Source organism: Suillus subalutaceus, assembly GCF_016647625.1.
Source record: "Suillus subalutaceus strain FC151 chromosome Unknown DFJ58scaffold_22, whole genome shotgun sequence".
NCBI lineage: Eukaryota > Fungi > Basidiomycota > Agaricomycetes > Boletales > Suillaceae > Suillus > Suillus subalutaceus.
The window spans coordinates 1-22,106 of NW_024540271.1; the positions used below are offsets into that span (position 1 = coordinate 1).

Below are 22,106 nucleotides of genomic sequence, written 5' to 3' on the forward strand. Positions count from 1 at the left end.
AAGCTCACGCCCGGTAACTCGTCACAGTACCTGAAAGGTACCGGTGGAAAGACAGCGGATCGCATTAATGTAATGGCCGCTCCTGTGGTGCTGAAGGAACTTCGGAAGGAATGGGCATCTTAGGTCTATGATTTGCTTGAAGCGTGCATGGTCAGATCACACTTTATTTTTATGATTTCAAAGGACAACATATCACACGCGTTGTACAGTTTCCAAGTCCTTTAGCCTTTGCAATAAGCTTTTATCATACGTAACATTCAATATGTATTGTATTTTTAGCTCAACAATTTTCATTTGCAATTGACGCTTGCATAGACGCTCCTCCTAGACTCTTTCTGCATCACCTTGGTATACTAGTTCATCAAATGGTCAACAGGCGAGTTCTTGGTGAGGCTTCAACTTCTTATAAATGCCCTGCTCCAGGCTGCATTCGCACATTCGGTACTACACAAGGACTGAATTCTCATCTACGCAATGCTGCAAGCTGTAAATGGTATAAGTTAGGGAAGGGAAGAGAGCTGGATAGCATGGATGATGAAGGTACAAGTGGATTTGAGATGGAGGGACTACCAGATGGGATAGCGGATGAGGTGGATGATGATTTATTTCAGTTGATACCTTTGGGGCCTGATAGTGAGTTGCAGTATCAATTTCTTGTTACGTTCTTACATTATTTCTAGTTCATGAAATACACAACGAAGATAACCAGAACATGATGGACATAGACCAGGAGCAGGAAGAGCTCACAGCGGGTCCGTCTAGGCACAGAACCGCTTTAGCAGAGGAAGATGCGCGTGTCACAGAGACTCATTCTACTGCTGGGAGGGTCATACGCATGGAGGAGACAGTGTATGCTAAATGGCGGACACAATTTGGATTAGGTGACGGAGAGGAGGTGGAATCAGGTCGTTCTGATGATGAAGATGAAGATGGTAATTTATTCTACCCCTTTGCATCACGACTGGACTGGCAGGTAGCATGTTGGGCTGTGCAAGAGGGAATAGGGCACAAAGCATTTGACAGGTTGTTAGCTATACCAGGGGTATGTCAACGTACATATTTTCTATCAATATCATGGCTGATTTTTTGCAAATAGGTTAGAGAGCGTTTAGGACTTGCATATCACAATATCAGAGGACTCCATCAAACCATAGACAGCATCCCTCCTCGAGCTAAATGGCAATCAACTTACTTGGCCTTCAATGATACGCCTCACTATAAGCATGAACTACACTATCGAGATCCTTTGGAAGCCATTCAAACGTTGCTGGGCAATCCTGCTCATGCTCAAGATATTGTCTATAAGCCTTCAAAGATATTTACAGACTCTTCTCATTCTACCCGCATATTTAATGAAATGTGGACAGGGCGTTGGTGGCATGCAGTCCAGGTGAGCGTCTTAATATTGATTACACTGCTATAACAACTAAGTATGTTTTTTACAGGATAGACTTCCTCAGGGCGCATCTGTAGCTCCTGTAATTATTGCCACAGACAAAACTCAGCTGACCCGGTTTTCTGCATCCAAATCAGCATACCCCGTCTACCTCACTCTAGGCAATATACCTAGAGCAATACGACGGAAATCCAGTCAGCACGCCTGTATTCTTATAGGGTATTTATCTGTGGATAAAATCCTAAAGGAGGAGCTATCTGCAAGAGAAGTCTCTTCCAGGGTACAGCGTCTCTTCCATGACTCAATAAGGATCATTTTGGAACCGCTGAAAGAGGCAGGAAGAAGAGGAATAGAGGTGGTGGGTGGAGATGGTCTTGTTCGCCTGGTCTTTCCCATTCTAGCTTGCTATGTGGCGGATTATCCTGAGCAATGCTTGGTTACCTGTACCAAGTACGGTACTTGTCCCAAGTGTAGGGCTAGAGCGGATGAATTGGCTGAAATACAACATTTTGCCAGACGTACTCAACCTTGGACCTCATCAGTAATTGACCATGCCAACATCTCCACAAAGACCAACTCTGCCTTTCGTAAACAGTGCATGTCTCAGGATGTAGCTGGAGGCGTATTTGAACCATTTTGGCTGGACTTCCCTCATTGCGATATTCACTTGGCTATCACATCTGACGTACTTCATCAACTGTATCAAGGGATATTCAAGCACATGGTCGAGTGGTGTCAGGAGCTTATGGATGAAGAAGAACTGGATCACAGACTTAGAACTCTCCCTCCTTCTTATGGCGTCCATCACTTCCATAAAGGCTGGTCTGCTTTGGGTCAAGTCGGTGGAAAAGAGAGGAAAAATATGGCTAGAGTGCTATTGGCTTGCTTAATTGGCAAAGTTCCAAGAGGCGTCATTCAGGCATACCGTGCCCTCCTTGATTTCATTTATCTTGCCCAATATCCCACTCATGATGACGACACTCTGGAATATATGCAACAGGCCTTACAAGATTTTCACCTTCACAAGGAAGTCATCATTAATCTGGGTATCCGAGACCATCTCAATATTCCCAAATTCCATTCCTTGCAACACTACCTGGAGAACATACGCAACTTCGGAACTACAGACAACTATAACACGGAGATGTTTGAGAGGTTTCATATTGACTTTTGTAAAGAGGGGTGGTACGCTTCCAATGGAAGAAATGAAAGGCCTCAAATGATCTCTTGGCTAACTAGAAGAGAGAAAGTAGCGTCATTTCAAAGCTATCTCAAGATGTCTATGGAGGATGAAGAAGAAGAGTTTTCCCACTCAAGGTTTAGAGATCATAGAGTCATCCTCACTAAACGTCCTCATCGCCTTCACCAAAATATCTTGGACGTCATGCAGAATCATTCTTGCAAAGGCTTCAAGAAAGATCTCATCACCTATCTCAACTCTCAGTTGGCTCACTCTCATTCACGCGGGCAGCTCAGGAACATGGATCTTCCTTTTAGTCATATTGATATCTATCATGGATTCAAATTCTGTCTAGAGTCATTAGGCAATGACGTTGACTTTGATCAATTGGAGGAGGCAGATTTTGTCAAAGCACAGCCACCTGTTTCTCATAAAGCTGGACGCTTTGATACAGTTGTAGTCATGGATGATCCTGACTGTGAAAGCACTGGTTTAACAGGTGAGTAATATTATGATATATCTGTTGAAAAATTGTATGAAAATTTCAAAACTATAGGAACACGTATTGGAAGGTTGAAGATTATATTTCGTCTGCCACAACAAGTATATGGGTCTATTCAACCTGCATGGACTAAAGACCCTTTGGCATATGTTGAGTGGTATACTCCATTGAAATCTGCAGCAGAAGACTATCATGAGATGTATACTGTCAAGAAACCTTTACTTTCTTCAGATGGTTCATTGCCAGGTAAAGTTATTCCACTGTCTTGTATTAGACAGACATGTCAGCTTGTTCCGAACTTTGGCACAACAACCATTCCTATAGATTGGACTTCAGATAATGTATTAGATAAATGCGATACCTTCTTACTTAATTGTTTTACCTCCAAATATGCTTACCAAACTTTATGGTAATATATAGACCTTCATGATTTCTATATTGGTCTCTATGGCTATCATAGCTGGCCATAGACTGTGTAGAGCTATGACCCACTATCACAACTATATAGAGGATGATTATCTATATAGAGAAACAGTTTTTCCTGATGTCACTCATTCCTCAATGTCAGCCATGGATCTGCCCCCACCCGGCTACGCACCTCCATATTATTCAATGCACCATTCTGTACCTCGGTCTCCACCTGTTCTTCACCCTCCCTTCACACCGGTTGGTAGCGCTAGTATGTCTCAGGATTTTCGAGTTGGTGGAGTGCAGATGTATGACATTGGGGGCTCTGGTGATGCAGGCCGTCAGCTGTATGAGTCAAGACTCTATCAACAGTACCATTACAATCACAATAATTAGTATATAGACCACGATCCTCGATAATATTCATTTTCAATGCGATGCGCAACGACGAGCTTCAGAGTCTTCGGAGAGTGAAAGTTGACGGTGCCGCTGCTGTGCCGACGTGTGACACAGCGTGACCATGTTTTGCAGAATACCAGTCAGACCCTGAGTTTTCTCGGCCTTCATCCGACACTCCACCAAAAAATCAGAAAAATCAGAAAAAATCATATTCATATAGAGTAGCTACGAATATATAATGGTGCAAATCAGTAGAAGATAATATGATGCGGTTGAGGAGTTACAAAAGATTTATTGAAAATGTTGCAGAAACCCAGGAGTGATAGTAGTTTGCGGACTCAGACTCAGGCCTGCCTGTCCTCGCATGCATGCGAAACTAAAATTTGTGTCCACATGTGCCATAATTGTCCGTCACCCACCCTTAGACCTGCTAGCTGCGGCCAAAGAATTCTCAAAGCAACTGTGGTCATTGTCCGATTAGGATGACAAGGACTAGGCAGTGGACTGTCCAATATCCACATCTCCATAGTGGTAGGCCACAATCCACAGTAGCTTGATCGATAGTATATATACCGTACACGAAGGAAACTGTTTGGTATCACCTCCAGCCCCAGGCAACGTCTTCCAAGAAAGCTCAAGTGCATCACTATGAAATCTCAAAGTAAACGGTCTCAGCGTACTTCTCCCTATCAGGTCGAAAATGCTCCCAAGAGGAAATGTATGACAACTGGACAGCTTAACATACTTGACCCTTATTATGCCAAAAACGATCACCCTACGAAGGATGATATCGAATTACTGGCCAAGGCGATTGATGTGAGTTTGGATTCCTTCACATAGTGCGATCACCCGAGCTGACCAAATGGATGCATAGTCCAGCCCAGAAAGTTAAGAACTGGTTCAATAATCGGCGCGCCAAAGAGGCTAGACTACAACGGAATCCATCGGATATGTTATCGCAATGCTTCTGGAACATGAACATTGATGATACCGATGACTTGTCCGATTCGGACGACAACGATGACGAGCACGAGTCGGGTGATGCCCAAGGTGCCCTAAACCAAGGGGGTCTGGACCAAGAAGTTCTTTATCAAGAAGCCCGCGCCTGTGTCTTGGCCATGGCCAAGATGACACCAGAGGAAGTCAATGCGGCGTTTATTCTCAACAACCTCAAGCGACGAATCATTGTTCATCCTCCCCAAAAATGACAACGTGACGTGTTTTCAAGCGTTTGACTGGTTCCCACACGGCTACTCGATCAGCGCTATATAGCCGCTATATGTTGATTACTTGCTTACCTTGTTATTGATACCCGACATAAATATGATGTACTTATATTGGCCCCAGTAGGCATCATGCACTGCAGTGAGGCAACCCACCATCTTCTAGCACGTAAAAGATCGCAGTCCACCATAGGGTCAGCGATACAAATTATCATTTGAGAGATTCTAGCGGTCCTCCGATTGTCCGCTCCTGGTTTGTGGAAGTCTTGACTTCGGAAATGAACCAACGATTACTGACTCTGAACTTTGGAGCCCCATGGTAAAACCTCGGACTCACCGACTGCTGGCAGAACTTGAAAAGGTCCTCTGAAATTGAGTAAAGTTCTCACAAGTTGCCAGAAAACTATCCACGGTAAGAGCCACAGAAATGAGTATGATTGCAGCAGGACACACTGGTACTACGGACAATATTTAGCTGGTCACTGTAGTAGGAGCTGATAGAAGCTTAGTACTACCGCGTTCCAGGGGGTATCAAATTTGGGAGGAGCACAACTAGGGTCACTCCAATCAACGAAGTCGACCAGGGCGCAGCCTTGACTGCATAGATACGTGAGGGGGGGGGGGGGGGGTTCCAACGATATCAGAAGCGGCAAATTATAGCCTACTGTCCACAGTTGGACGTGTTCGTGGGGAGTAACCTCTTCACCTTGCTTGCAAGGTCATATGGCATGCGACGAAATCTGACGGACTATGTGCCAATAATAAACATTAATAAATCATCAGTCTCCCTGCCATCATTGTCATAATCCATCCTGTCGTCGATATTATGAAGCCAGGAGATATCAAACACGATCCTTGTGTCTGCGTATATCCAGCTGTCATGGCAAAGTGAATTTATGTGCAGATCCTGCAAAGCTTACGACTCACCACACTCTCCCGCTGCCAGATGCTCCACCTGCTAAAAGAATCCATGCAGACATGCAGAACTGAGGGTCAAAAGGACATATTTCATCGATACTTAGCGTCTGCGGAAACCAGTGCCCTATGCTGTAGCTCCACATAAGCCTCTGCAAGTCAGTTAACTGGGACATCGCTGACTCGGTCACGCATACTTTCCACAACGTCGACATTGAATGGTCCTCGTGCAGGTCCTGTAAAGACTGCCGTTCATCATACTCCGCTGCCGCCAGACCTGCTAAGAGAATCCATACAGAGGCAGAGGAGTGCAAGCACAAAGGGAAAATATAAATATAAAGAAAGCATTCAGGAAATGTCAGTACTAGTGTCATTGTATCACACTGAACGTTTACGTTTATATCATGAATCATAAATTTCAATATTTGTTCGAGCAAGCAAGGTCAAAATCGGCAACGCCGATCCCTAGTAACAATAAGACAGATTTGAAGTGAGTGGCAGATGACAAGGTGACGGTACAGTTCAAAGACCGTAGAAGGCAGGAACATGAATAAATAGAGTTGGATTTGATTGCGCTAGCGTTTAGATGCTACCATAGGCATCGCCTTCTTAGTACACGGCGTATGCGGCATCGGGCCGCTGGGCATTGGTGATGTCTCGCTTGCGAGACGCTCAGGTGCAGATGTTGTGCTAGCGGCAGTAAAAGGATCATCGACAACGTGAATGGGATATAGTGTTCGAGGCACAGCATCATGCGTAGGATAGGCTTCTTCCATTGCTTCGTCGTCGAAGGGGCTAAGCAAAGAAGAATCCAATGGCTGGGGTAGAGCCATGTAATCATTGTAGGTCACTGTTCAGCTGACGACATACATCGGCATATTGGGCAGCTGGAATGGAGTTGCGCCGGAACGATCGAGATTAATATATAGTGAGCCTGAGGATCGTTAGGGGTGGGGTATCCTGCAGCGGATAGTTGACGAGACAAGTATGCCGCGCTGGATGGTTACCTATTGAGGTGACTATGGTCCTCGTGAGGGGCATGTAGAATTGCCGTCTGAGCATGCAAGGTATCAGTAGGCAGCTTGTTGATAACCACCGTAATAGTTCTGATAGCTGTGTCGGGCGTTGAGGGCAGGGGATGCCAGTGCGTTGTGACGTTCGATCATGGTCGGTGGACGGGGGTTAAAGCATGATTCAGGATCACCCACAAGGATAGCAGACTGTAGTTCGAAGGTTGAAGCGCTCCATTCGACTTGCGTTTGCGGCGCTAAAATTTAAAGTGAGAAGACGAAACGGATCTTCAAAAATGAGACATAAAATGCACCACATGATGGGGGAACCTAGTATAGCCAAACTGGGAGACATTCAGCAATACCACCTACGACTGCAGCAGTGTTAACGGAGCCTGAAGAGCCAGCAGTCGAAGGAGTTCCGGATGTGATGGTTCCGGTACTACCCAATGACAATATCAGTTGGTGATGTGAACATGGGGGTAGTGTACAAAGTGACTGCTGCTGCAGGGGTCTACCGGATGATCAACAGTCTGTATGTGTAAAAAGGTCAGATACTGACAGTAGACAGTACAGTTTGTGGGACTAAAGTTGAGGAAGTAAACGAAGTGAGAGTGCTCGAGGAGGTGGTAGTGCTTGAGGATGTGGTCGATGAAGACGTGGTTGAAAGAGAAGAAATAGTACTAGGAGTGGTGGAAGCGGAGGATTATCGAGGAGAGGTAGCTATAGGGGTGGTGGAGGTGGGAGTGGTAGTAGGCGACCGTACAAGCATGGATGGTAGCAGCATAAGTTCATGTATCATAATCAACGGTGACGACAGCACTTTTAGCCTTCTGACTTTTTCCTTAATCAAATACTACGACTTCAATATAATATACATAAAAATATGACTCAGCTGAACAATACTAGAGACGTATCAGAAAATAATACGTGACGCTTTACTCAACTCGAGTTTCGGAGCTCCGTCGGAAGGCGGCGAGGAGAACCGAGTTTTAACTTTTAACAAACACTTTTTCAACACTTCCTATACGTTTGTCAAAAGCGGCATACAATTTCGCCATGTCTTCCAACGATACACGATGAGAGATCATGCTGAAAAAATAGGTGAAGTGAACCGCCTGAAGCAGGACGAAGAAATTCGAGATCAAATTTGCTCGCCATGATGTAGTCGTACTGGCGCTTGACCATTGCTGATAAATCTCACACCTTTTTCCATGAGCGCACCAATGTTGAAGCCGTTGGTGAAACCAGCATATGCAGCAATAAGACCGCATCGACCGATCTTCCTCACAGATACGATCATCTCGTTCGCGGTCTCGGGAACATCAGTCTCAAGCATGAGCATTTTCATCCCTTTGTAGAAGTAAGGTCTTCGGTTCGTGGAATGTACCTGAGAATTGTTTCAAAAAATGTATTTGCGGCGGACTCACTACGGTCAACTGAACCGCGACATCAAATCCTCCAGGAACCATCTCATGAACCTTCTGACTAACGTCCTTGACCGTGCTAAAGTTGACCACTTCGCAACCCTGCTCCTTTGCACACTCCAGACGCTCTGGAACTTGGTCTATAGTGATGATGCGAGATGCTCCCTTCAATTTTGCCCAGCGAATGCAGCATTGTCCAATGGGAGTCGGACCAAGACCCTGCTCGGAGTTAGGTTGGAAACTCGACAGACTAACCCATATTCTGACGGTGTCACCTTCCTGCACGCCGGTGCCAACGACGCAATGGTTAACTGGTCGGCAGAACATCAGAGAGGCACAGGGCCTCTTCGTCTGAGACGTCATTTGAAATAGGAAGAAGGTTTACTTCGCCCAAGGGCACGCGGTCATACTCTGCTTGGCCACTAGGGAAACCACCTGTGAAGTGGGAGTATCCAAAGAAGCCAGCATCGCGTGTTCCATACATGTAATTCTACAAACCAAGGAGAATATCAGTACGTTAGTGTGAAGCAGGAGCAAGTTATAAACGTTGAATTGTTAGTATTGTCACAGAACGACGAGAGTCCCTCCTTGCAATATCGACATTTTCTGCATGCCATTTGGAAGGAGGCGACAACGCGTTGACCTATGGCGAGGTTTTTGACATTCGGGCCAATCCGATCGACAACTCTCATAAACTGGCAAGCATGTGAGCACCGGGTAATTTGTCTTCGGAAAAGATGCGATGCGGACCTCGTGGCCCAAAATATCGCCCTTCTGAAGGGCCATGATCTCCCCGTGGTACAGATGTAGATCTGATCCACAAATAGTCGTGCCTGTTGCTTGAACGATTACGTCGTCCGGTTCTGTTATGTCGGGGATAGGCGCATCGATGACTCGAACGTCTGTCGCGCCGAACCATGCGAGGGTTTTCATAGTTGAGCCATCTCCACGATGTTTGTATTCCGGCTGCACGACAGTAGGCAACTTCCCCAATTGCTTAGCATATATTCATTAGCAAGCGTGGATGAACATCCCACGCAAACCTACCGATTGTAATATGTCGGTGGCGGCTTGCATGTTGTGTCAGGAGGTTGAAAGGCCGGGATATGGTTTAGATACGCCTCCTTGGCTATGATGCAATGGATTTCATACTTAGTAATGATCACTGTCACCTGACGTATTGTCCGGCACGTATAGCCCGCAATATCATGATGGGGTGATCATGTCCGTCCTGCATGCCACAGTGCACCTGGACCACCGGCATGTTAATCCTGCCGACATCCCCACCGTCTTTATCTTAAGCCACCGAAAAACTTCACGCACTGATTAGTACAGAACGTGAAATACAGCATTCACGTCTATATATCCCTGCCCAGAAGATTGATGAAGTTCCACTCACGAGGTCGAACCGGAGCAGGTCGGTTACCTTAATGTGTCATCAGTACGATGTCGATTGCGCAATTTGGAAGGATGACAACAATAAACACTTGATTGCTTATCATCCTACGGCGTGAATTTCAATTGCAAGATGAGGTGTGTACCAGCAACAATAAAGAAATAAATTTACGTTACAAAATTACGTGCAAATGCTGATATTGGTATCATATGAAGGCTTCTGCCCCTCAGGGTATAGTCTCTCGTCAAAAGGGCTCGCTTCACTGGTCAGCACGGAGGTAAGACCGAATGATTGACGGTGGATATGGTAATTACTTACAGCATCATTCCAAACATTGAACCGATAGTCCCGCCATACTCGGTCGACAGTGACGCCACTGGCAGGCGAACCCGTGGACCCACGTAGAGAAGAAGCCCATGACGGTGGGCTGGCAGCAAATAGATGCGATATTTCGCACTGAATGTCTCGCCAGCTCCGTGCACTGTATACAATACATATGAGAAACCGAGCGACGGACTTGCCGTGCATACGCACCTCACGTTGGCGACCTTGGAATGTGATTTGAGAGCATATTTGTACATGGAACCTGCCTCGAGGACGAGGGTGAGGCTTTCTCCAGGGTGCAGCAGGACAACTGCGCTAGTATTCCGGCCATAATCCCGCAGTAACTGGATCGTTGCGCAGTCATGTGTATCGTTCGTGAAGTCGAGTAAGACTTCATATGGTTGTGTAATTGCAGGCATAGTTGCGATGGCGTTAAAAACGGAAAGTTACGGGAGCTAGTGTCGATAAGTACTAGTAGAAGTCTTTGAGGGTGGGGATTGGAGAAAGACGAAAGGAGGACCAAACAGAATAGAATAGCAATATTAATTGACTTGAGGAAGACACGCGAAGACACTTCACTCGAAGAAGCGTTGATGTGCTGGCCTCTTTTTGTTTGCTTTACGGCACGCGGTATAGTCGTGCCCAAACACACTGCTGCCAGTGTTTAGACGTCAAATTTGGACTGTCAAAAAATCAGGGCAACAAAAAGGCGATCCTGAATGAAGAGATGCAAGTTACGGTGATTTTGTGCAGCTTGAGCAGCATTCCTGAAGTAAGGCAACGGTGACTCAAGAACAAATAAGTAGTTCAGGTGTGTTGCCACGTTTTGCTTGGTTTATTGTCCTCGTGCGGAGAAATTGCGCTGGTATTGCGGCCTCCGATGAGCTTGCGAATACATGCAACATGCCAGTCCAAGATCGGAAACAGGGGAAGACAGATCCATGCTTGAGTGGTGAGGCTTGCGGATTGATGGATCGTTTTCCCCCCAAATGTCAAGCTCGGGATGAACTGCTGATTAACTGTGCTCACGCCTTTTTCAGCAATTTATAATAATTATGCTAATTATACTAATCCCCTTTGAAAGTTTCTACATATTTCAATGGTAACTTGGCTTCCGTTCAATTTCAGCCTTCCTACGTCTTGGAAACCCTCATCGTATGTCGACAAAAGGTCTCTCTATACGAGACTTACCCTACGACGTTCGTATCCTTGTCTATGAGGCCATCTTAGCTAATCACCTGTGTGTGAATCAAAATCGGCAACCCTCCAATGATCATATCCGTGTCCTTCATACCTGCAGGCAGATCTTCTATGAAGCACGCGCAATATTCCACAAATATGTCTCCCTGCGAAACGACTGGGAGGTGGATCACTACCTCGCTTATCTGGATTCTGAGCCCAAAGCTGCGCCCATAGTTCGTTGGGCTGATGTTGCCAACGATGGACGTGTCTTGGAGTACGGTACGCTTGACCAGGTATGTAACATTCTCTTCTTGTGCCTTGGATAGGGGGTCGTTAAATTAGCTATGACATCGATAATTAGACTGGCCCAGCCTCTCGGTTGTATCTTGTATTAGCAAAGTTCGTATCGCTAGAGAAAGTGCGAGTCTTCAATGTTCGTCATTGTTATCCCCACACGATCTCTAGTAGGTGAGACGCTATTAATGTATCTGCTGGCGTCATTACTCAATCTAGTGCCATATCCAAGGTATCGGTTGAACTTCGAGGGAGCCATGTTTCCCACTGGAAAGGATCCCATGCCCCTCTTGCAAGCATACGAACTTCATCTGAATCCATCCACAAGGGTGAATCCTTTCCAAACGATTCCTTCGCATCACATCCGTTCACTACGTCTATCAGGAGATTGTCGTTTCAAGGAAACGGCTTTTCCTGCCCTGCGCCATCTCACCATTCGGGGCGTTACAAGCAATGCCTTTGATCAGATACGCTTCAACACCAGTTTTCCCAACTGTCAACTCGACTCCTTTATCCATGCACAAGGTCATCGACTTGGTTTCGAAATCAGAAACGTTCATCTGGAATCCCTCCTGGCGGGGCCCGGGTCACATCTTCGTAAACTCGTCCTATTGGGTAGTAGCCGGCTCTCAAGTGCAACCATCGCTTCATGCCTCCGCAGTTTGCCCACGTTAGAGTACTTTGCTTTCTCGCTGGTGACTGTAAATGAGCTGCGTGAAAACTTTATTCTAGCTCTGGGTCCCTCGCTCCGAGTGCTCAAGCTACAAATAACTCATGCATGGTATGCATTACCGCTATTCGAAGAAGAGCAGATTATTTGCGATACGATAGAGGAGGGCATTCTGCTTCGGCACTTGCCCCATAAAGTGGAGCATGTCTCATTTTATAGTCAGTTGATGGCCGAGCATAGCCGAGAAGACAGGTGGAGGAACATTGCCGCTGCACAGCACATATCACTAAAGATAGGACCCTGGGAAGACGAGGAGGAAACATAACTTCGGGAGTTGCAGGGCAAGAGATGCCACGTCTAAGAGATCGTCGTAGAAAGAGATGAGTCCACGTAGAGAAATCTGTCGCTATAGAGGTATATTACAAATTTCAAATAAAGGTCCATGGGGAGGAATACTGCGCATTCCGTAAGAAGTCTACGAAGCAATGATGGAATCAGAGAATTTCCTTCTGCTACAAGAACGTGGTGGTTTTGACTATCTGTGGCGCTGGGCGACCGAAGGACCCTTAAGCTAGAAAAAAAAGGAATCAGCTTATAATGATAACACTATTCGGGAGAACTGACAAACCCGCTCATTCAAGTCGACCACAAATGGCGATTGTGATGAGCGACCGAGGGATCAATACACACCGGGGTGAGCCTGAGTGGGTGCAGGTTGCCCAGCCAGACTATCAGCGTCGTAATAGTTATTAGCATATGGTGCAGGCTGAGGGCTCTGAGTGTGTGTGCTCAAAGGGGCAGTTCGTGTCGATTGCTGCCGCTCAAATTGCGACTCAGGTTGAGGGGGATAGGTCGGCGTAAGATAAGATTGACCATCGGCGTATCTTTCTTTCTGTAATGGAGCATTCATGGTTGATGCCGTACTTGCGTTTCGCATATAACCGCGGCCATCCTCGTACTCGGCAGACGCTCTGTAGTCCCAAGGATCACCACGATCAGACATCGGAATATTATCCGTCAGTGGTTTTGTGGTATCATTGAGAGCGTCGTACTTCTCGTAATCCCGACTTTGGGCAGTCCCGTAAGATGAAACAACAAAGAGTAGATATGCCTGTAGAACAATGATCAGCTGTCTACCGGGTAATCAATTGACAGGCAAGTTACCTGCACAAGAGCAAAAAAGACCCAAGCACCGGCCATCAGCCCGACGTCAACCCAGGTGATAATGCCGCAGACAGTTTGACCCTCGGTAGTATTGCTACCGTTGGCCGCAGTAGGATAGTATTTGTTCTCGCAGTTGGTCACAGCAGTCGAGTGACTTTTGGCTGAAACAATGACCCATGCCGCGGCAATTGCGAAAACAACAATGGTGACGAGGGCGTGTAGAGTGGCATAGCGGCGGAAAAGTATATGTTTCTCCTAACGACGCAAAATTCAGCATTGGCAACTACATTAGAAGGACGTCATACCTTAAATACACCTATGAATCCAAGAATTTGAATTGCAGCACCCACGTAGCATGCTATTGCAAGAAGCAACGGGGCGTATGAAGGAGTTGCTGCTCCAACAACTACGCAGAAACGGGTTACACACTAGAAGTCAGAAGTGGGAGCGACTCACTAGAAGGCGTTCCAACAGAAAGGGTGCCTATGATAATCCCAAGAGAGAATTGTTCAATCAGCGTAGTATATATACCAGCTTTGACCAAGGGGATTGCGCAACAGCAATACTCTCTAGCTTTCATTTTCGGTAGCACAACCCGGAGATAAGATCAATGAAAAATAACCCTGAGGGTAACACTGCTCGGTGGGATCCAGTTATCAGTATTTTCTGGTTGCTTTTGCAAACTTGTTAATTACCTTTGTGTTTGGTTGAGAGGAGAAAGGAAGCGAGTTGCCTTGATGCGCACTGCGCAGGGTCGAGTGCGAATCGCCACAGATCGCTCCAACCCGCATAAAATTCTCCCACGCCATCTTGCTCCTTTGGTTGAGCTCTGGACATTTGCATCAACTAGCCTTCCTCCAGCTCTTGCTCGAAATACCGTTGGCCATGGTTCGTCTATTCTCTGTTTCTTTGCTTGCCATGTTGGCGGGTTTTTCTTCCGCAAATTCTCTTCCCGCACAAGAAGTTATGAATCAGCCGGTGCACACAATGGAGGGTTGGTCATGGTCCGATTGTGGTGAGACCTGTTTGATAAAGAAGCGCATAAGCCATGTGCTGAGTTTCTTCAGGCTCCCCAACAGACGTTATTCAGTTGAAATCAATAAGCCTCTCTCCCGACCCACCCAAGCCGGGCCAAGACCTGACTGTCACGGTTGTTGGGACTGCTCATGAACGAGTTGAGGTTAGTTTTGTTAGTATCGCATGTCGCAAAATAAAATGTCTATTCGCAGGTTGGAGCCTATGCCGACGTTGTCGTAAAACTTGGACTCATCAGACTTCTCTCGAAGAGGTTTGATGTTTGTGAAGAAGCGTAAGTTGGTTATCGGCGGTGTCCTGGATTTCGATTGAAGTCAGATATAGACGCAACGCAAACGCAACCATCCAGTGTCCAGTCGAGCAGGGTGATTATACTGTGGTCGAAACGGTTGCATTACCGAAGGAGATCCCTCAGGGTGCGCACAGGTCTACGTATATTATAGTTGAGCTAGTCGCTGAATCTTTTGCAGCCAAATTCACCGTCGCTGTGACAGGTCACACTGTGGACGAGGAGGATTTACTGTGCTTGGATCTCAGAATTGATTTCATGAAGAGCCCGTTCCCAAGATTTGGGTGGTAAATTGCAGTTATCTTCATCTCACAGTGATATCCTTTTGCTTGTACTACTTAATACGTAAACTGGGCTACCAGTATTACTATGCAACGTTCAGTTTTTGATTTTGGAAGAACAAGCTCCTAAATAGTAAAATGAGTCACGTGAAGAATTTTGCCGAAGCATTTGGCAAAGATCAAACGCGTTTTCATTCATTCTTGCTATTAGTATTAGAGACCATGCCAAAGAGCTCGAAAAAGAAGAAGGAGAAGGCGGTCGACTTCTCGGTGAGTTTTGCTCACGAGATCCTTTCTATTCGTTAAACTTGACGAACAGAAAGCCAAATTGAAACTTGGTAAGGGCAAGCAGCTGCCAAGCAATGCAGTGGATACTTCATTCAAAGCTCGTAGTGAGTATTAGATTTGGTTGCAGTTATGGGCCGGGATGTATCTTATGGTTGAAGGCATTGCACTTCCCACCCAGAGTATTGCTGTGGATAAGGATGCTACACTTCCGACCACCAGGAGGAAACAGTCATTTGATGATCTGGTTTCGCTCATGAAACACTACAATGCGAATACCCGGAAAGGTATGTGTCATATGTCTACAACCCCAAAAGCTTATTGAATTCGATAGATGCTATCTTGAGCTTTCGGGAGTTGTTTGAATTGCATCCTGACGTGGTAGAATCCTCAATGACCATACTACTAGGGGCCTGTGTCCGCTTGATTGGAGATGAGGTTTGTCCAGTGACGCGTTCATGGAAATGAAATTTAAACATCTACAGGATGCAGGCGTTCGAAAGACACTGCTTTCATTTCTGAGCTGGCTGCTACCTCTTGTTCCGAAGGTGATATGTTGTATGACTTGCCGTGATCACTCAAATGTTTAAGCTGTTGTGCAGGAGGACCTGATCCCTCATGTTCCATTGCTCATTCTTTTCACTACATCAGCCCAGACCCATATCTTCCCAGAAATCAGGATTGATGCCGTGCGATTCTTAGACTTGTTTCTTGAATTAGTTCCAGAAAGCGTAGTGGATGGTTGGATACAAGGAAACCCTGGACATGGAAAAAGAGTTTTAGAGGGATACTTGGGGATATTGAGCGCAGGAACCAAATATGGCGACACTGAAGGTAAGAGTTGCAACGCTTTTCAAGCTCATGTAACTTCTCATCCCACAAAGGTGAAGTAAAGGCAACATCAACTGCTAGCGTAGTCCTTTCGTCACAGGTATGACTAAACCGTCAAGCATGCCACACGATCAATGCTGACATGCATTGCAGTCGAAGCTCGTCGTGCTGAAGTCACTTTCGACATTCCTCACTCATGCGGTATCACGACAACTGCGACCGTCAAATCATGCAACTTCTAATTTAGACCTAGCCGCAGTCCCATTACCAACGTGGTTCCTCTCTCCTTCTTTCCGCTCCGCTCGGTCATTCAGTGCTTACGAACGATTGTTCCGATCTGAGTCGGTTGATTGTCAACCTCAGCTGGATGCCGAACACCCTCGTGATGATTTTATATGTATGCCGGACTTCGCAACTGGCCCATTAGCCACAGCTTGGTCTTTAAATGACCTTTCTGGTTTATCACTTGCTCAAAATGAACCATTGACTCATCTAAATAGTAATACTTCCTCTCTCATCGTGCGTTACCAATTATCCTCATCGTCTAGTCTTCCATCAACGCCACATGATCCATAGCATTTGGCCCGAACGCTTTACTCGACTTTACTTGCTTCGTATCTTGATTGCGCCCCCGTTGTCTTTTCACCCAGCGCGAATCCTCCTGAAGCAGAGCTCAACCTTCTTACCGTGACGGCGCGAATCATGAGGACGCTCTATGGATCAATTTTGCAAGACAGGTTCTCCTTGAGCCTCGCCGAGGAGGAAACCCTTTGCGACGAGATAGTGTACCTTGCTTGGTTATATGACAGGGTACTTTCCGTTCAGGCCTGCGCGCCGAGAAATCAAGGTAAGGAATCGTCAATCTGGGATAAGATTCCCAGCTGACTGCTACTAGGTGGAACATGCATTCCAAGATCTGAATGTAATCTACTGCGAACTCACAGCACTGTTGGTTCTCGTATCCTTCCGCCGACCATCAGGAGATATCTTGCGCAAAGCCCGCTTTCCAACTTCTCGATCACACGCTTCTACTTCTCATGTCAAACATGAGGGCAAGTTAGCCTTACAGGCCGGCTTGGTCAGAACATACGTCACTCGTCTTCTGCTAGGGGAAGACAACTCTGGGGCACAGATTTCAAGGCCGCTAATCCCGACAATGTACATCGCGCTGCTACCCACGATCTGGGCTCTCCTAAACGAGCCGAAGGAGAGCCACACGCGGAGTCAAGGCGAGGCCCCCACAGACACCGTATTATCTGCGATGCTCGATCACGCGATTAGGACGACATCGAATTCTGCTGTCAAGGCGCTCACTGTGGAATTTGTAGCTCGAATTCTTTTGGTGTGTATCTTTCCTCACCTGTTTATGAAACGAATAAATGACATCACTTCAAGCTCGAAACAGAGACAGACTATTGCGGATATTTTGATGTACGCAACCTAGGGGAGCAGGAGAAATTCCAAGAATGGATATTACACCTCCCAAGGACACTTTGGGAGATAGGTCCTCACAACCTGGCCGCTTCCGAGGTGATTTTTCAGTCAAGCTTATTACCATTTTTCAGCTAACCGTCCCGGCCCTAGACAGTCATCAGATCATTGTTACGTCTCCTCCAGCGTGGCTCCATCATGATCAAGCATGAGGTGCGTCCTTGATCGGAACGACGGGCAATTGACGAACATATGATCCCGTTCCTTTGTATGTTTATAGGAAATCATGGGATTGCAAACCCGCCTCACACCCTTTTTCATGATCACACATCCTGTTCGTGGTCGGCTTCCTGGCCCGTTCACCAAAATCCCTACTTCTTCAGTGCTTATCCGAAGGTTAGCGGTGGACCTTGTAGTTACGATTCTCTCAGTCTCAACGAGATCGGAGGGGGAGGAGAGAGAGAATCTTATGATCGCGGTGGGTAGTGCAGTATCAGGCACCCTCGAGGAGGGTTATTGGCAGCAACTTGTCAGAGCAACAGGGCTGTCGTGAGAACTTGCGATGCGGCCTTTGCGGCTATATTTGCTTTCGGCCTACAGTGCTTTTTTTACATCAGATGACCAGGCTACTGCCTGCCTGTGTTGCAAGCACGACATCGTTTGAGGCCGCGGGGATACTGCGCTTTTCCGTTGGCATGATTCGGTGTCTTTCTAGCGTTTTTTTGAGGGAGCCTGTCAGCCACAGCCTTTCAGCCAGACTTTACCCAAAGGACCAATCGTATTACCTACGTTCATGTGATAATTACAATGCTTGGACAACGGCAACGATACGGAAATGAAAAGTCACACTTGATTGATCTGATTCCTCAATTCCAGGACCGAGGGCAGAAGTATCGGGAATGAACGACTGCCCACCTGACTCGGAGCGTCGAAATGTAGCCTAGCGGCACGAAATTGATAACGAGACTGATGACCGATGACCGATAAGATGGCTGTTACTTGCACGAGTCATTGCATGACCGGTCGACCACTCAACGCTCGAACGTTCAAGTACAAGTTACATAGCAAGCATCTATATTCCACTTTGTATTACAAGCTGCACGATAATAAAATTTATACCAAAGCTGAACCTGTCAAGAAAAGCGCTGCAAGATCCAAGCAAGCAACAACTGCTCATTCCAACCCATCAACTAGGTATATAGGAACCATCCAGTGATAGTAAGTACGTAGCACACGTGAGTGTGTGGGTATATGGGAATGAGAAATCGACAGCGATCCCAAGCTCTCTGCTAGCAGAGAGGCGTCTGGCGCGAAAGCAGTCGGAAAGGATATATACCTTGAAGTATTTAACCGGAAGAATAATGAATAAAAACATAGAAGACTTTATGCCCATTCGTCGCGAAAGCATGAAGGCGTAACGACAGCGAGATGTTTAGGACCAGGACCAGTCAATGTCGATGCGACCCAACGACTCATCCGCAAGTGAGGAGAATGCAGAAGGCGAGAAGTCAAGGTCTTTAAGCGCACAGCCCGTGCACCTGTCTGTGATCGTGACTGTTACACTCTTTCCCTGGTCTGAAAATAAAGTCAAGACATGGTCGTCAAGGGGAGACGGAGGGACTTACAGGTAGCAGTAACTTGCTGGTTGCAGACAGGGTTGGTGTTAGGGTTCGCACCATCATAGCCACTAGTTGACCAAAATGAGACCACGGGAGACTAGGAACAGAGTACAATGCTTACGGGTACTCGTCGAACAACAAGTAAGAGACAGCAGCAATGTAATCACTGTCGGTGTTTGTGATACCACATGCTCCAAGACCAGTCGCGTAGTATGTGCCTACCATGAAAAATGAGCCGAGAACCGGACGATGATGAAGAAAAATTTACCCTGCCCAGCATTAATGCCGCTGAGGAAGCCGTCCGGCACACCACCGTTGGATGCAGAGGTAGTCTGAGCAGCCTGGCTGGTGGTACTTGGGGAAGGTGTGGACGTAGGTGTGGGTGTGGGCGTGGGCGTGGGCGTGGGCGTAGGCGTAGGCGTAGGCGTAGGAGTGGGGGTGGGAGTGGAAGCTTGGTAGATCGACCCCGAAGCAGATGAGGAATAGGAATGCGAAGAAGAGGAGGGTAGGACAGGCGATGGAGCAACGTTAACCGGAACGGTTGTAGCAGCAACAGAAGCGGAGGTCGAAGATACAGTGGAGTTACCAGATGGCTTAGGTGTGCAACGTTTGTTCAGAGAACGTTTACGTTTGGGAGCTGGCGGAGCATCGACTTGACCAGCGGTGACTGCCTGTACGGCGACGCGAGCAACAGCGCGACGGTGATCGAAAACATTGTTGGAGATGTGAGGGGATGTGAGGGCAGTAACCGAGAGAACAAGAGAGAGAAAAGCAAGGCACTTCGTGATGGGGGCCATTGTAATGAGCGGGGGGGAGGAGAAGGCTCTTGCTGGTTCCACTGAAGGGATCGACAGGTGAAGACTTTATAGTAGTGCAGTTAAAATAAAGATTTAAGACAAGAAAAGACAGCCGATAACCGGAAGTAAGGAAAGAACGATGGAGAGCAAGACAAACACCAAGACGATGCAAAATGGTAAAGAAAACTCCCTCAAGTTATATCCCCACAAAGTATATTAGGTAATCATTTTAACAAAAAGGCTATGTATTTTCCAGGTGTATCCTTACCACATTTAGCAGCCACCCTGACACGGAAAATTTATTTGCATTAATTTATTCCATAGCGATGACTAGCAGCGGTCACCTCAGGTACCAACAATAGTAGGGTTACCCTTCTTGTTTGGTCCACCTAAACAATCACTTGCATTGTTCTCAAACGCTAATCCATTATTGGTCTAGCCCCTGTATAATACAAGGAAACTTATACACCAGAGCTAGCTTTCGCTGCATACATCTTCACTAATCCCGTACCTGCGATACTCTCAAGGCTCTTCGCGTAAGCATCCACCTGTCCTAGTAAGAGCATGCTCTCCAACCGGCTCGGCTCAGGCGGGATCCTGAACAACCTGCTTACATCTTCTTCAGGCAGCGCGTTCAATCCCTGCGCCACCCGCCGCGCATTCTCTTCTTTCCGTTTCGCAACATATGTCTCCGCACGAAGCTTCTCCCGTGCGATTTGCCTCGACAGATACGCGACATTCCCTTCTTCTGTCCGGTAATTATCGATCGCTTCTGCGACTTGTTCCAGATTCTTCGTCAGTCCCACATTGCCTATATCAAGCACTGAATAGGACGGAGACAACGCTGACGTCGTTGCCACCCCCGGATGTGCACCCGAAAACGTTGAACTCGAGCGAGTTGCAAGCGTGTTCAAGTATGAGGTCAGAAGCGCGTTTGTCCTAACTCTTAACGGGATCTCTTCAAGTATGGAAGCAAAAGTCAATCGATGGCTAATCAACCTATAAATCTCACTCAGTTAAATCGATCGAGGAGCATGATCAAAATGAGAAAGCATACCCGGCTGTACTAAAATTAGCTCTTCTGTAGGCATCCATGAATGCGGGCGTCAGCTTGAATGCACGGAATGACGCATTTCCGCGTGCCGTTTGTGAAATGTCTAAACCTCGCTGTCAGCATGTGGGGTCTGCATGTCGAGCCACGTGACATTACCGTGAACTATAACAACACCGCCATGTCTAAGCCTATCTTGGTGGATTGCTTGTGTATCTATCAGTGATTGATTGAAGAAAGCACCAAGTGAGGTTGCTTGGTAAAACCCTACGACGTTGTCGTCTCCTTGAACCTCTTTTAGCGATCGTAGCATGGATTGCTGGTAGCGGGCTACCATCAGCAACGTTTCGTCAGTGCTTATATCCGTGGAGATGATAACAGGGGGCCCACCAATAGATTTCGTCGCCTTTTCATCGTCGTCACTGTTATGGTTCGGTAATGCAAACGAGTTGGACACCTCGAGGATGCCATCAAGATCAAGACCTAACAGAAGTCCATGCGCGGTTGTCGAGAATGCCTCGCGACTGTGTTTCAAAATTTTAGTAATAACCTGCGATCCAAAAGTCAGTATAGCATAAATAGAAGTCCAACGTGGAACTTTGAAAAGTAGTAGTAGTAGAACCGTTCATAGGCAAATGATGGGAGACAAGGGAGAGAGACGATCCACAAAATTACGCACTATGCCATCAAGCTGGACGCATGTAAGAGGTATCTCAGCCTCGATGTCGATCGCCTTGGACATGGATGCAGGGATGGCTTCATATGTGGGTGCTGCAGGTGTTGGTGCGGCCTGCGGGGCGGGAAGTGAGGCAGCCAGAGCTGCAGCCATCGATGGAGCGGCCATTTTTGGTTTCCTATGTAAAAGGTTCTGATGACGGTCTACGATTTGGACCGAGATGCCACTGCAGTTCTGCTTCAAACAAACGGCAAAAGTCGATGGCAGCCGAAAAATGTTACATAAGCAGCGAGTAGTCCGCCGCGGTGAACGGCTTAGTGT

The 22,106-nt window shown here is 46.8% G+C and overlaps 11 protein-coding genes across 11 annotated transcripts; 5 read left to right on the forward strand and 6 right to left on the reverse strand.

The window, feature by feature from the left end:
- Window positions 1–527: 527 nt before the first annotated feature.
- On the forward strand, window positions 528–4,004 carry DFJ58DRAFT_724763 (uncharacterized protein; the record flags this gene model as incomplete). Its single annotated transcript, XM_041385142.1, has 7 exons — window positions 528–633; window positions 681–1,042; window positions 1,097–1,390; window positions 1,446–3,075; window positions 3,133–3,324; window positions 3,647–3,833; window positions 3,890–4,004. The coding sequence occupies 7 exons, from the start codon at window positions 528–530 to the stop codon at window positions 4,002–4,004; spliced, it is 2,886 nt and encodes a 961-aa protein (XP_041246882.1).
- A 242-nt stretch (window positions 4,005–4,246) lies between these two features.
- On the forward strand, window positions 4,247–5,093 carry DFJ58DRAFT_743571 (uncharacterized protein; the record flags this gene model as incomplete). The annotated part of the gene is made up of 2 exons (XM_041387268.1): window positions 4,247–4,701; window positions 4,770–5,093. Exons 1-2 carry the CDS (start codon window positions 4,534–4,536, stop codon window positions 5,091–5,093), a joined length of 492 nt encoding a protein of 163 aa, XP_041246883.1. The 5' UTR covers window positions 4,247–4,533.
- Window positions 5,094–6,599: 1,506 nt separating this feature from the next.
- DFJ58DRAFT_772735 (uncharacterized protein) lies at window positions 6,600–7,125 on the reverse strand. Its single transcript, XM_041389253.1, has one exon. It carries the CDS (start codon window positions 6,862–6,864, stop codon window positions 6,613–6,615), a length of 252 nt encoding a protein of 83 aa, XP_041246884.1. The 5' UTR covers window positions 6,865–7,125; the 3' UTR covers window positions 6,600–6,612.
- A 1,052-nt stretch (window positions 7,126–8,177) lies between these two features.
- Window positions 8,178–9,537, reverse strand: DFJ58DRAFT_714949 (GroES-like protein; the record flags this gene model as incomplete). The annotated part of the gene is made up of 7 exons (XM_041384076.1): window positions 8,178–8,423; window positions 8,464–8,679; window positions 8,716–8,739; window positions 8,786–8,950; window positions 9,093–9,155; window positions 9,211–9,456; window positions 9,508–9,537. 7 exons carry the CDS (start codon window positions 9,535–9,537, stop codon window positions 8,178–8,180), a joined length of 990 nt encoding a protein of 329 aa, XP_041246885.1.
- A 370-nt stretch (window positions 9,538–9,907) lies between these two features.
- DFJ58DRAFT_202173 (uncharacterized protein) lies at window positions 9,908–10,793 on the reverse strand. The gene is made up of 3 exons (XM_041379210.1): window positions 10,391–10,793; window positions 10,175–10,337; window positions 9,908–10,118 (listed from the first exon to the last, which is right to left on the reverse strand). The coding sequence occupies exons 1-3, from the start codon at window positions 10,597–10,599 to the stop codon at window positions 10,116–10,118; spliced, it is 375 nt and encodes a 124-aa protein (XP_041246886.1). The 5' UTR covers window positions 10,600–10,793; the 3' UTR covers window positions 9,908–10,115.
- Window positions 10,794–11,083: 290 nt separating this feature from the next.
- DFJ58DRAFT_838909 (uncharacterized protein) lies at window positions 11,084–12,651 on the forward strand (the record flags this gene model as incomplete). Its single annotated transcript, XM_041392492.1, has 5 exons — window positions 11,084–11,132; window positions 11,265–11,335; window positions 11,485–11,655; window positions 11,724–11,826; window positions 11,876–12,651. 5 exons carry the CDS (start codon window positions 11,084–11,086, stop codon window positions 12,649–12,651), a joined length of 1,170 nt encoding a protein of 389 aa, XP_041246887.1.
- A 354-nt stretch (window positions 12,652–13,005) lies between these two features.
- DFJ58DRAFT_724767 (uncharacterized protein) lies at window positions 13,006–14,070 on the reverse strand (the record flags this gene model as incomplete). The annotated part of the gene is made up of 4 exons (XM_041385143.1): window positions 13,006–13,437; window positions 13,491–13,745; window positions 13,796–13,896; window positions 13,947–14,070. The coding sequence occupies 4 exons, from the start codon at window positions 14,068–14,070 to the stop codon at window positions 13,006–13,008; spliced, it is 912 nt and encodes a 303-aa protein (XP_041246888.1).
- A 305-nt stretch (window positions 14,071–14,375) lies between these two features.
- DFJ58DRAFT_656109 (ML domain-containing protein) lies at window positions 14,376–15,105 on the forward strand (the record flags this gene model as incomplete). Its single annotated transcript, XM_041381884.1, has 5 exons — window positions 14,376–14,505; window positions 14,558–14,670; window positions 14,720–14,799; window positions 14,850–14,941; window positions 14,996–15,105. The coding sequence occupies 5 exons, from the start codon at window positions 14,376–14,378 to the stop codon at window positions 15,103–15,105; spliced, it is 525 nt and encodes a 174-aa protein (XP_041246889.1).
- A 179-nt stretch (window positions 15,106–15,284) lies between these two features.
- DFJ58DRAFT_772772 (uncharacterized protein) lies at window positions 15,285–18,537 on the forward strand. The gene is made up of 14 exons (XM_041389254.1): window positions 15,285–15,365; window positions 15,415–15,487; window positions 15,542–15,667; window positions 15,715–15,818; window positions 15,866–15,928; window positions 15,983–16,214; window positions 16,265–16,311; window positions 16,365–16,730; window positions 16,788–16,996; window positions 17,037–17,058; window positions 17,107–17,553; window positions 17,607–17,741; window positions 17,796–17,855; window positions 17,923–18,537. The coding sequence occupies exons 1-14, from the start codon at window positions 15,318–15,320 to the stop codon at window positions 18,193–18,195; spliced, it is 2,205 nt and encodes a 734-aa protein (XP_041246890.1). The 5' UTR covers window positions 15,285–15,317; the 3' UTR covers window positions 18,196–18,537.
- Window positions 18,538–18,693: 156 nt separating this feature from the next.
- Window positions 18,694–20,221, reverse strand: DFJ58DRAFT_772776 (RlpA-like double-psi beta-barrel-protein domain-containing protein-containing protein). Its single transcript, XM_041389255.1, has 4 exons — window positions 19,530–20,221; window positions 19,383–19,479; window positions 19,268–19,329; window positions 18,694–19,217 (listed from the first exon to the last, which is right to left on the reverse strand). The coding sequence occupies exons 1-4, from the start codon at window positions 20,056–20,058 to the stop codon at window positions 19,075–19,077; spliced, it is 831 nt and encodes a 276-aa protein (XP_041246891.1). The 5' UTR covers window positions 20,059–20,221; the 3' UTR covers window positions 18,694–19,074.
- A 243-nt stretch (window positions 20,222–20,464) lies between these two features.
- DFJ58DRAFT_772779 (translation initiation factor 3 subunit 3) lies at window positions 20,465–22,046 on the reverse strand. Its single transcript, XM_041389256.1, has 5 exons — window positions 21,789–22,046; window positions 21,500–21,659; window positions 21,269–21,439; window positions 21,116–21,215; window positions 20,465–21,057 (listed from the first exon to the last, which is right to left on the reverse strand). Exons 1-5 carry the CDS (start codon window positions 21,951–21,953, stop codon window positions 20,520–20,522), a joined length of 1,134 nt encoding a protein of 377 aa, XP_041246892.1. The 5' UTR covers window positions 21,954–22,046; the 3' UTR covers window positions 20,465–20,519.
- Window positions 22,047–22,106: the final 60 nt, after the last annotated feature.

Coding starts and splice junctions, on each gene's coding strand:
- DFJ58DRAFT_772779 (XM_041389256.1), bottom strand. CDS start 21,953: ATGGCCGCTCCATCGATGGCTGCAGCTCTGGCTGCCTCACTTCCCGCC. Junction 21,660..21,788: donor GCGTCCAGCTTGATGGCATA/GTGCGTAATTTT, acceptor TTTGGATCGCAG/GTTATTACTAAAATTTTGAA. Junction 21,440..21,499: donor AAAGGCGACGAAATCTATTG/GTGGGCCCCCTG, acceptor TGCTGATGGTAG/CCCGCTACCAGCAATCCATG.
- DFJ58DRAFT_772772 (XM_041389254.1), top strand. CDS start 15,318: ATGCCAAAGAGCTCGAAAAAGAAGAAGGAGAAGGCGGTCGACTTCTCG. Junction 15,488..15,541: donor TACTTCATTCAAAGCTCGTA/GTGAGTATTAGA, acceptor TTATGGTTGAAG/GCATTGCACTTCCCACCCAG. Junction 17,554..17,606: donor TTGTAGCTCGAATTCTTTTG/GTGTGTATCTTT, acceptor CATCACTTCAAG/CTCGAAACAGAGACAGACTA.
- DFJ58DRAFT_202173 (XM_041379210.1), bottom strand. CDS start 10,599: ATGCCTGCAATTACACAACCATATGAAGTCTTACTCGACTTCACGAAC. Junction 10,338..10,390: donor TCCAAGGTCGCCAACGTGAG/GTGCGTATGCAC, acceptor TATTGTATACAG/TGCACGGAGCTGGCGAGACA.
- DFJ58DRAFT_772735 (XM_041389253.1), bottom strand. CDS start 6,864: ATGATTACATGGCTCTACCCCAGCCATTGGATTCTTCTTTGCTTAGCC.
- DFJ58DRAFT_772776 (XM_041389255.1), bottom strand. CDS start 20,058: ATGGCCCCCATCACGAAGTGCCTTGCTTTTCTCTCTCTTGTTCTCTCG. Junction 19,330..19,382: donor TTGTTGTTCGACGAGTACCC/GTAAGCATTGTA, acceptor TTGGTCAACTAG/TGGCTATGATGGTGCGAACC. Junction 19,218..19,267: donor CCAGCAAGTTACTGCTACCT/GTAAGTCCCTCC, acceptor CTTTATTTTCAG/ACCAGGGAAAGAGTGTAACA.